General features: G+C 38.7%; 1 protein-coding gene across 1 annotated transcript; it reads left to right on the forward strand.

Moving 5' to 3' along the window:
- The first annotated feature begins 2392 nt into the window (after positions 1-2392).
- On the forward strand, positions 2393-3109 carry LOC120746497 (putative nuclease HARBI1). Its single transcript, XM_040051914.1, has one exon. The coding sequence runs from the start codon at positions 2393-2395 to the stop codon at positions 3107-3109; it is 717 nt and encodes a 238-aa protein (XP_039907848.1).
- Positions 3110-11863: the final 8754 nt, after the last annotated feature.

Below are 11863 nucleotides of genomic sequence, written 5' to 3' on the forward strand. Positions count from 1 at the left end.
TATCTACTGTTTTTATATGTTTCTATGATATACAAAAATGAACATATAAACATATAAGATGTAGCCCAAACATTTGACCACAGATGTATTTTGTATTGAGGAAATGAAGTGTTAAATCCAACAGCTGGTCAACTGAAATTTTTAGGTTTAGTTCTTTTTGCAATAATAATTAGTTTTAATATACATGAATGAAAATCTATACAGGAGCTTTGATATATTTGTAGATATTTACTACCTCACTTCTTTGATCACCCAATTATTTTCTGTTTGCCACTTATGTCAGGCACAAAACGAGTACTATTCAGATATACCAATCTTATACTTGCCCTGTGTTCCCATAAATAAGGAAATAAGGAAAATAAAATTTAAAAAACACAACAGAAGACACTAAACTGCATTTGTGCATGTATGTGTAAGTTTTTTCTGTCATCAAAAAAATATAAAACAGGCTTCTACATAGGGTTTAAATGATTTTGCATGATATCTCTAAAATTAGAAGCATCCTGTAAAACTGAGAAATTAAACCCTGTGCAACTTTGAAAAACTAGTTCATATTTATTACTCTAGGCTGGACTACTGTAATTCATTATTATCAGGATGTCCTAAAAAGTCCCTGAAAAGCCTTCAGTTAATCCAAAATGCTGCAGCAAGAGTCCTGACAGGGACTAAGAGATAAGATAAGATAAAATAGAACTTTATTAATCCCTCGGGTGGGTTCCTCTGGGAAATTCGATTTCCAAAAAAGCACAGCACCGACAGAAGTTACAGAGTTACAGAATATTATATATATATATATATATATATATATATATATATATATATATATATATATATACACACATGTATAAATACAGAGACAAATATAAATAAAATATACGAAGGGGATAAATAGAATAAATAGGAATAAAAATAAAAATACAAGTGAATTGCACATTTCAAGTATTGAGGTCTATTGCACTGTTGACTATTTACAAAAAGTATTGTACAGTGAGGTGAAGAGGCACTACGGCTTAGTTGTTCCCCCCTCCTTTGTCCTCCTGTTTCCCCTCCCTCTCCCCTCCAGAGAGGAGTTAAACAGTCTGATGGCGTGTGGGACAAAGGAGTTTTTAAGTCTGTTAGTTCTTGTCTTGGGGAGAAGCAACCTTTCACTGAACAGACTCTTCTGGTTGTTTATGGCCGTGTGCAGAGGATGCCCAGCATTGTTCATAATGTCCATCAGTTTCTTTAATGTCCTTTTCTCTGCCACTAGACTAGAAAGAGAAAGCATATTTCTCCTGTATTGGCTTCCCTTCATTGGCTCCCTGTTAAATCCAGAATTTAATTCCAAATCCTCCTCCTCACATACAAGGTCTTAAGTAATCAGGCCCCATCTTATCTTAATGACCTTGTAGTATCATATCACCCCATTTAATTAACACTGCATGTTTTTTTTCTTCTTAGAGTTTCTTCTGTATCAATATTACCATTCAAGTCTGTGTTTTTTTTATGCTGGAAAATTTTTACAAGATATCTGTTTACCTCACTGTGATTAGTTATTGGTGGTTTTAGCTGATACTTTAACTGTCTTACAATAATGAATTAGTTTCAAGCAATTCACATTTTTGGCACTTTATATTGTTTTTTCAGCACTCCAGGATGGTTCCCCAATGTGGTCACCTGATCTTTAAAGCTCAACTATGTTCTTTGTTTTTGGATCACACTGTGATCCTGCTGCTTCTGACAGGTAACTTCTACAAAAACATTATCAGCTAATGTGAATAATTTACACCAAATATGTAGTTATTTGAGGTTTTATAATTTTGTCTGTGTACACCACCTTTTTTTTTCAGGTCAGTCTCAGACAGACATTCTCAGTGAGGATGTTGTCTTACCATGCCACCTGAATCTGCTTCAAACCCTTCCATTAACTGTTTTACATACCATGTTGGAGCTCTTCTCTGACATGGACAGACAGCCAAGTCTCCTCTGATTCTCCCCGGGATCCAGCGATGCTGCATTTGTAGAATCCTTCATGAGACTTCATAACTCTTGGAATAGTCATCTCACCTCTATATCCAGTCTCAATAAAATCACCATCTTTAAAGAAATTAGCTGTAAATTTGGAGAAAGTTCCTTTTCTTCTACAGTGGATTGTGACACTGTCTCCCTCCATCACTAGAAGACCTGGGCCCGTATCCCTAAAGAATCTTTGTGCAAAAAGTGGCTCCTAGTGGCCAAATTCTAAGAAAATTCTCAGAGTCTTCTTAGAATTTCCCCTAAAAGTGACACGACAATCCCAGTTAATATAAAAGCTATTCCTCAAGATTCCTAGCGCTTAAAAGGGCTCCTAAGGCGAGATCTGCTAAGAGCAGGGAAGAGGACTTTTAGTGGCTTAGGAGTTCCCCTGCACAAAATGGCCAACAGAAGAGGCAGGAGAGATGTCCTGCAAACACTGGATGACAGGGAATTATTGAGACGCTACAGATTGGATCGTGCAGGAATCATGTTTGTGGTGGATCTCCTTAGAGATGCAATTACTTCACCAACTCAACGCCACAACGCTATTACACCAGAGATGAAAGTAATCACAACCCTGAGGTATTTGGCAACCGGGAAAATGCAACAATGCAGCAGTGATGACTTGGGTCTGTCCCAATCCTCCGTCAGCAGAGTCATCACCCAAACACTGACAGCTTTGTCACAACCTAATATTGTGACACAATTTGTTTCATTCCCGCTGGATGCCCGCACTTTACACACACATAAAAGGGCATTTATGGACATTGCAGGATTCCCTGGCGTTGTGGGTGTAATTGATGGAACACATGTGAGAATAATTGCGCCATCAGAGGACGAAGCTGTCGTTGTTAACAGAAGGGATTTCCACAGCATCAATGTGCAAATAGTGTTCAATGCGGCCTGTAAGATTTTGGACATTGTGGCTAAATGGCCAGGCTCCACACATGATGCGAGAATGCTCTCCAAGAGTGGCATCAGACAGCTTTTTGAGAGACGCTATGTGCCAGCTAATTGCCACGTGTTAGGGGACAGTGGCTACCCATGCAAACCATGGCTCCTTACACCTTACCTCCAGCCACGCCAAGGGCCCCAACTAAACTATAACAGGTAAGCCAAACAATACAACAATCATGGAACTGAAATGCAAGCAATATGTTAGAGCATCCAAGTAGTGCAATATTTCCATCAAATAATTAAAGGTCTCTGTATTCTATTGTAGGGCCCACAAGACAACAAGAGCGGAGGTTACCAGTTCGAGCCCCGGCTTGGACAGTCTCGGTCGTTGTGTCCTTGGGCGAGACACTTCACCCGTTGCCTACTGGTGGTGGTCAGAGGGCCCGGTGACGCCAGTCTCCGGCAGCCTCGCCTCTGTCAGTGCGCCCCAGGGTGGCTGTGGCTACAATGTAGCTGCCATCGCCAGTGTGTGAATGTGTATGTGAATGGGTGGATAACTGGATATGTAAAGTGCTTTGGGGTCCTTAGGGACTAGTAAAGCGCTATATAAATACAGGCCATTTACCATCATTGATGTGTCAATGCCTGTTGGCAGCCCGGTGACGCTGACCTCAGAGTGTCCCAGGACTTGAAAGACAGTGTCGGCCACCTGGGACAGCCGCTTTGCCCTTCACCCCTAGAAAGAAACAGTCAATGAACACAGTACTTAGGCATGTAAATTAACTTTGCCAGCAGGAGCAAGTTGCCAGATTATGTGGTAGGCTATAATATTTTGCTCACCTGTGAGTGAGGATTCCCGCTTGTGTGCTGCATCTCATCTTTTGCCTTGGACTGCAGCACATACCAGCTCTTCTCACAATCGTCGCCTGTCCGCACCACCAGTGGAAAAGAGGCATTGATTGTTTGGGATATTGTGTCCCAGGCGCGCCTCTTGCCTTGGCTAGTGACAGTTGGGCCAAATTTTCCTCGTAACATACCTTTATGTTCGTTCACCAACTGGGCCAGCAACAAACCTTGCTCCTCAGTCCAGTTCGGCTTGCGAGTCCTTTTTTTCTCCATTTTCTGTGTTTGTAGGATATTTGTTAACAAGCCTTTATAAATAGACCAGCCAGCAATCACAGACATTGATAAAAGCTGAGCCGTGTTACCCTTGTTAAGACCACACTGGACTTGTAACGTTGTGATTTCTACTTCATTAAGGACAGCCCCTTGAGATAGGCCATCTTGTTTTCAATGGGGTCCATATGGGAGTGAAAGTACAAAATATGCCAGCTAGGATATTAATATGAGCAAATAAGACACGAATCATTATTTGAACAGGGTGTAATGGGTTTAAGTTTTCACATATTTTAGATTCTAATGTTAGGCTATAACCCCTACAGCTTACTATTCATTTTCCAGATATTTTCTTCAATGTGAAATATTATTTACAATTACAGTCAGCATAAGAATAGAGTGTATAATTATGTTTATTGATTTGAGGGTACATCCTTTGCTCATTATGGACTAAATGGACTAGTTCTTATATAGCGCTTTTCCACTCTTCTGAGCACTCAAAGCGCTTTACACAACTTGTGCATTCACCCATTCACACCCATTCGCACAAGCACAACTGACATTCACACACATTCATACTCCGATGAATGCATCGAAGAGCAATTTCGGGTTAGTATCTTGCCCAAGGATATTTGGCATGCAGACTAGGGGAAGCCGGGAATCGAACCACCAACCTTCCGATCAGTAGATGACCTGCTCTACCACCTGAGCTACAGCCACCCATTATCACCAAAAGCTCATTTCCATCAAACTTGTAGGATCAACCAATCACGGCTTTTGAAATGACTAAGATAGGATTTTCCATCCATTCCTTGCTCAGAGTTCACTGAAAATGTTCTGGAATCACTTCTAAGCTAAAACTCCTGGCAAGGAATTTTTAGGTTAAGTTAGGAGCTCTCTGAGAGGATTCTCAGAATCTTTAGGGATATGGGCCCAGGAAACTCCAGGAAAACGTCACCACCTTAACAACAAGAAGCAAAGGTATAAGTGGGAATTAATATTAAACTCCTGTAAACTCGCTGTATGTAATTAAAGCCTCTTCCACATATGGAACACGTGGAAGATACACTTGGGGATAAAAAACACAAAGTAACATACATTAACATACAGCTACTGCTAATCAACCAGACAGTAGTTAATAGTAATATTGATCACTTTATTACACAGTTGTCTTCACCCGATGTATAGTGTTCTTTTCCACATATGTGTAATATCAGAAACAGTTCTGTATTCTTTGTGGAACTCCTCCTTACTCCACCTGGTCCCGTCAGAATGGCAAAGAGTGAACTCACTCCCCTCAGTACGCTCTGGCCAGAAGCATTCTTTGCCTATGGTAATTAAATCATCATAGGTTTCATGTCCTTTTTGAATGATTCGAGGTGGAGCTTCGTCCATTATTAACTTCTGGTACCGTCCACGCTTTCTATGACTTCTTGGCTTCCACTCCATGGGAGCCAGTTTGACCTAGCATCAAGGAAAAAAAGGGAAATTTATTAAAAAATATGCCTTTTTAGAAAGCTATTTTTTAATATATTGCTGATAGTCATACACGTAGCTTCACTTTTTAACTAACCTTCAATAATGATTTACCATGGTCCAAACATTTATCATTCAATGGAAACTGCCTTTTCTTTACTTGAGGCTGTAGTAGTTTCTTGGCTTTACCAAAGGCCTCTGCTGCACCTGTAATGGATGAAGCTGAAAGTTAATCAAACTGATCCACAGCGAGTTCTATATTACAAGTGATCTTAAAGCAAAATAATTGGGGTTTTCTTACTGAGAAATTCATTGCCATGTGTTGAAGTAGTGTCATCTGCAATATAAATAGGGCATTGATGTGAAACATGTGGTTTATAGAATTTTACTACAATCACAGACTACTGCACAGTCATCTGTTTTCAAAATGTATTGCATCTATTAATAAAGTGGTTAGTCAATCATAACCTGCTAAGCATATCATGTTAAATAAAGGAGATTAAAAAGTATCAAAGTTGTTCAAAAGTATCAAAACCTACCTGATTTTTCTGCTGTCAGGAGCTTTTTTACGTTGTTATCAAAGCCTTTTTGGGTAATCTCACCTTCAAATAAAAATTTAAAAGGGTAAGTAGTTATAGATTGACTGTAGGAGCCAGATCCTACATGACTATCTAACTTTTAAATTGCAATAAAGTCTTTTAATTTTGTGAGAAATCTATTTTTGTCTTTTTTTTTTTTTTTAAATCGGGCACTCCGACAATATCATAAAGTAATAACTATATACGTCTGTTAACATGCATATTAATTAAGAGAAGTAAATAGAAATACCATACAATGTTAAATAATTAAAGCACGATATTGTCAGGGTTCTTTGCAGTTAAAAAAATGAACTTGCAAGCATTACAAAAACATTTAATAAAGTGTTTGATTACCATTTTCAAGGTCTTTTATCAGCTGCTCGTAAGCTTTCAGCTTGTCCATTTGCTGAAATGTATACAAAACAATTACTGAACAGTTTAAATTTAAATCACGTTTCACCACTGTCGCTAGCTAGAATGATTTAGCCAGACAAAAATAGTACTGATTTGGTTTCGTACAAAACTGGCTTTCCTTCTCTGATATGTAACTTTGACAACATAACCGCAACTTAATATAACACAACTGTGGCAAAAACATGAACAAAAGGGAGAAAAAGTTAAACTTACCTTGAGTCGTTAGGAGCCTGAACCTCCGGTAAAACTCCGGTGAGGTCAATGACCTTACGCTCTCCCACTGTCACACGTTGATGATGTATTTGGAAATCAATCCGGTGGGACATGACAACAGCACCACCTGCAGGAAGATTTTCTCTCTGTCTGGTACCGTGTGTTCTGATACCTGACAACCTTTTTCCTGACAACTGAGACCTGACAATTTTTTTGTCTGATACCTGACAGCTTTTTTCTGGAGACCTGACGATGTCCTAAAATGTACACCGTACGGATGACTTATTTATCAAACCTCAACTTACCACCGTTTTGAGAAAAATAGCCGTTCTTAACTTCAGCTGTGATCAACAACAATGAATACCAAACTGCAGAAACAAAAAAGCAATGTGTTAGATACTATTGACTTGAAAAATTACCCATACATGATACAGATGTATCAACATTCATTATATATACTGTATTTATACTTGGGAGAAAATAAATAAATGACAATGGAATAAAAAATATTTTAATTGAATCTCTTATAAATTAAATTTAACCAATGTATCTTAAAAGCAATTATTTTGTGTCACCATTCATTTCTGACTATCTACATTTATGTGACTTGGTGTTTTATGGCTTTTATAGAACTTTAGTATAAATCAGTTAGAAAACTTTCCTCAATAAAAAAAAGATACAGTAAGTACTATTTTATAGAGTTGGTTAGACTTAAGAGTATAAACCTAAGGAAAACTCACCGAGTCTGATGCACAAAGATGTCACCTCCATGTTAGGGAGTTAACTTCCTCCTGACTGACCGAACATTAGAATTGACTGTCATTTACAAATGTGTAGGTGGAGACCTTCCCTTTTCTGTGAGAAATGGCTGCGGCACTATGATCATTTCATATGCCTTATATATCTAATTATCTGTAAATTTACAGGTAATATTAATAATAACCAGAGAAGTAACAACACTTAAGGCAAAAAGCAGTGTGGTATATCCTGTAGAACATAATATACTACATTTTAAAAAACACATGCTTATCATGTTAAGTTGAAGCACGCTTAGGATGCCATGTCATTGCGAAACATTCTCAATATAATATAATATAATAAAATAACAAAAATACACTGCTCATAACCTTTCCCTATGCACCAATGAACTGTTGTGATATTAACTACTTCAAAACTTGGGTAAGAAATCTGCTTTTGTATATTTGCTGTAATTTATTACCTGAATATTTAAAAAAGTATTGCCATCTAAATACATAACATACATCAAAGGATTATGTTTAAAATAATGATTAAGACTGGGCATTACATTTAACAGCATTGCAACATAGCTGAAAGACATTGTTTAACCATAACATTGTAATGTATCCTAAAGATACGAAAACTAGAAAACAAAGTGACAAAAGGTATAGACTCTTATAATCATGTATACAATAGTCACGACTCTTTCATTAGTCAGATTTCCTTTTAGCGCCCATTGCCCAGAGTCAAAATTTGTTTAGCGCACTGTTGTAGCATTACGTCCTATTTCAGTTCCTAGATCAGTTCCCTCATCTGCAAATGGTTACTGGACTTCCTGACCAACCGCCCCCAACATGTCCGGCTGGATAACCACTGCTCATCTACAATCACGATGAACACCGGTGTACCACAAGGCTGTGTGTTGAGCCCTTTCCTCTACTCCCTCTTCACCCACGACTGCAGACCTGCTGATGGTTCCAACACCATCATTAAGTTTGCAGATGACACCACGGTGATTGGCCTCATCAGTGACAACGATGAGGCCGCCTACAGGGAGGTGGTGGATCGTCTGGCTGAGTGGTGCGACAGAAACAACCTGCTGCTTAACACTGAGAAGACCAAGGAGCTCATCGTGGACTACAGGAGGAATGCTGACCCACATCCATCCATCCACATTAAGGGGACGGCTGTGGAGCGTGTGAGCAGCTTCAAGTTCCTGGGAGTCCACATCTCCGAGAATCTCACCTGGACGACCAACTGCTCCAAGCTGGTCAAGAAGGCTCACCAGCGCCTCTTCTTCTTGAGGACTCTGAGGAAGAACCACCTGTCCTCAGACATCGTGGTGAACTTCTATCGTTGCACCATCGAGAGCATCCTGACCAACTGTATAACAGTCTGGTACGGGAGCTGTTCTGCCTCGGACCGGAAGGCGTTGCAGAGGGTCGTGAAAACTGCCCAGCGCATCGCCGGAGCACCACTTCCTGCCATAAATGACATCTACAGGAAGCGGTGTCTGAAAAGGGCTGGGAAAATCATCAAAGACCCCAGTCACCCATCACATGGACTCTTCACCCTCCTGCCCTCTGGGAGGCGCCACAGGAGCCTCCGGACTAAGACCACCAGGTACTGGAACAGCTTCTTCCCCACAGCTGTCAGACTCCTGAACTCTGCCTCCTGACATCTGACCCACGTTAAACTCATGGACTGAACATACACACACCCACAATGGACAACTGTACCCTCAAACACACAATAATAACATGGACTGAACCACCACTCACAACCACTAGCACTTTATATAGCCTCTGTAGAAACTATCTACACCCTCACTTATCTTAACTGCACTACTGTATAGCTCTGTGTAAATAATCATTCTGTACATTTGATAATCTTTAATCCTACAACTGTTTACAACTTGCATAGTTCCCATTTCTGTATAGCTGTATATCTCAGATTCTGTAAAGTTATTTATTTCATATTCTGTATAGTTTTCATATTTATATCCTGTTCATAGCCTGTACATAGCTTGTACTCACTACAGCCTGTACATACTTATAGTTATAGAATATTCACAACATACTTCATACCGTGTACATTATAACATACCATAATAGACCCATTTCTGTAATATACTCACATATCTATATTATTGCTAATATATACTGTAATATATCTATATCACTAAAGCACTTCTGGATGGATGCAAACTGCATTTCGTTGCCCTGTACCTGTGCATGTGCAATGACAATAAAGTTGAATTCTATTCTATTCTATTCTATTTTTTTATAGAGAGAGAAAAAGAAAAAAAGAGCAATAAAATGTCATATTTTATAAAATATCTTAGTCCTCCCTTTGTTTTGCAACAGCATTTTGGTTATGGTTTCTGTGGTTCATGTGCATGTTACGCCCCTCTGCAGCCCCTAATCTCTTTGCAGTGGTAGTGCAAGAGTGGTCAGCTGGTACTAATTCACCACACCTGGTCCGGTGTGGATATAGGCAGGCTTTCATAAAGGCTCACTAGTCTTTGTGTTACCAGCTATTTTAACTAACTTGCTATATGATTTAAAATAAAATCTCTTCTCTGTGAAATTCTGGTATTGGTCAACATATTTATCTTGCGGCTTTTGAGCCGAGTCTTAACAGTGCATTGTTTAAATGTCCTATAAATGTCAAGCGGAGTTCTTGTCACAGTGTTTCTTGGTCAACTCAAACTGATGTGTACTAAAAGGGTAATATAGCAGTTCACACCACATCGAGTGTATGTAAACGTAACAACATGTCTGTTCACATATAAATAACAAGTCTATGAACCGAGACAGAGAATGGTTGGGTCACTTTTCTACCCTTAGAACATCTTGAAAACAGATGCTGTGGAATACATGAAGCCCATGCTTGAAAGCTAGTGAATGTAGGTGACAGGGACAGAGAATTTGAATCTTGAATGGACGGTAAATAAAGTTAATGCTTATGTTCAACAAAAGAAATCTCTAAAGAAAGCTGTTACAACACACGTTTTTGACATTTACCATACACAATTACTTTAAAGGCTGTCATCCTCAGCAAGAACCATATAATCAGAGACACAGGCTAACACACATTATCTGCATATTTCTAAGTTCAGATTTAAACCCGCTGGACTATGCTGAGTCTCTAAGATAAGCCTGCAGCAACTACCTAAGCTATACAAGCAGAAAATAAAGTTATTGTTAAATTAGCTGATGTATTATTTGTCATCCCAGGAGTACACTTCATGAAAGAAAAATCTATGAGATAAAAACAAATGAAAATAAAAGCAAAGAGTACACAGGCAGTCAAAGCAAACATTACCCTTTTTCATGTTCAGCACAGCCAAATATTCTGTGTACAATGTTGACATAGGTGCAAACACAGTCAGAGAAACAACTGGTAAGTGTGTGATGGTACGTAAATATGGATCTATATATATTTTAATGGTAACTGTTAAAGTTCTGATTTGATCATTCAACTTCAAAACTAGCTCTCTTATTTTATACTACTCTGAGTTATTTTGTTTTTTTATTTATTATATAGGGGATAATATACTCTGTTTCTTCTGTTTCTTTTACTCAATTGCAGACTTTCACCGAGAGATGGTGCTTTCCTCAAAAAAACTTTGAGTAGGGTAGTTAACTATAGATTATTTTCTGTGTTATTGTAGGGTATTTTCTTTATAATATGAAGGTGTTCCTTTTCAGACCAGTAAGTCATAAACAATAAAAATTTATAATTGTTTCGGCTGTTGCAGCTCAGTGATTGATTCACAGTGAAGTAAAGGATAAACATGCTCAGACTTGCTTGTTTCACAGTATCAAGAAAATCATGGGATGACAGTAATGCTCATTTCTAGAGGCTGGTTGGTCTTGTAGACATTAGCACCATGATATAGCAGTAGTACACAACAGTAAAGCATGGCCCAGTCAAAGCTGTCACTTATAGATGTGTTTTCTTAGGATCAGATTTGAATGCATTATATGCATCACCATATTTTTCAGACCATAAGGCACACCGGATTATAAGGCGCATTAAGCGAAACAAAACAGTCAGATAAGTCAAACTTTACTCAACTCATTCTTCTTGATTCCTCCACTTCCGTACCATTGATTTTTTAATGTTGAATTCACTTGCAGCTGCTCTATTCCCATGTTGTTGCATTATATTAATGCCTAACCTCGTATTGTGGATGGATTATATCTGTTGTTCTCCTGACTGAAGTTTGGTCCGTTTACAGCATCCTGCCATGCAATTGCATTTGTCAAAAACAATCAGAAACCCTCACGTTAACTTTTATCTAGAGGAAAAAAGTTAGCATTCATCCTCCAGCTTCACTGTGCTAGTGTTATGCTAACATAGCTGTGTCGCTAGCAATTATGTAGCACAACATTATATACCAGGTAGTCCAACTTCAGTAACCCTACAAA

Source organism: Simochromis diagramma, unplaced genomic scaffold, assembly GCF_900408965.1.
Source record: "Simochromis diagramma unplaced genomic scaffold, fSimDia1.1 OVJJ01000672.1, whole genome shotgun sequence".
Taxonomy (NCBI): domain Eukaryota; kingdom Metazoa; phylum Chordata; class Actinopteri; order Cichliformes; family Cichlidae; genus Simochromis; species Simochromis diagramma.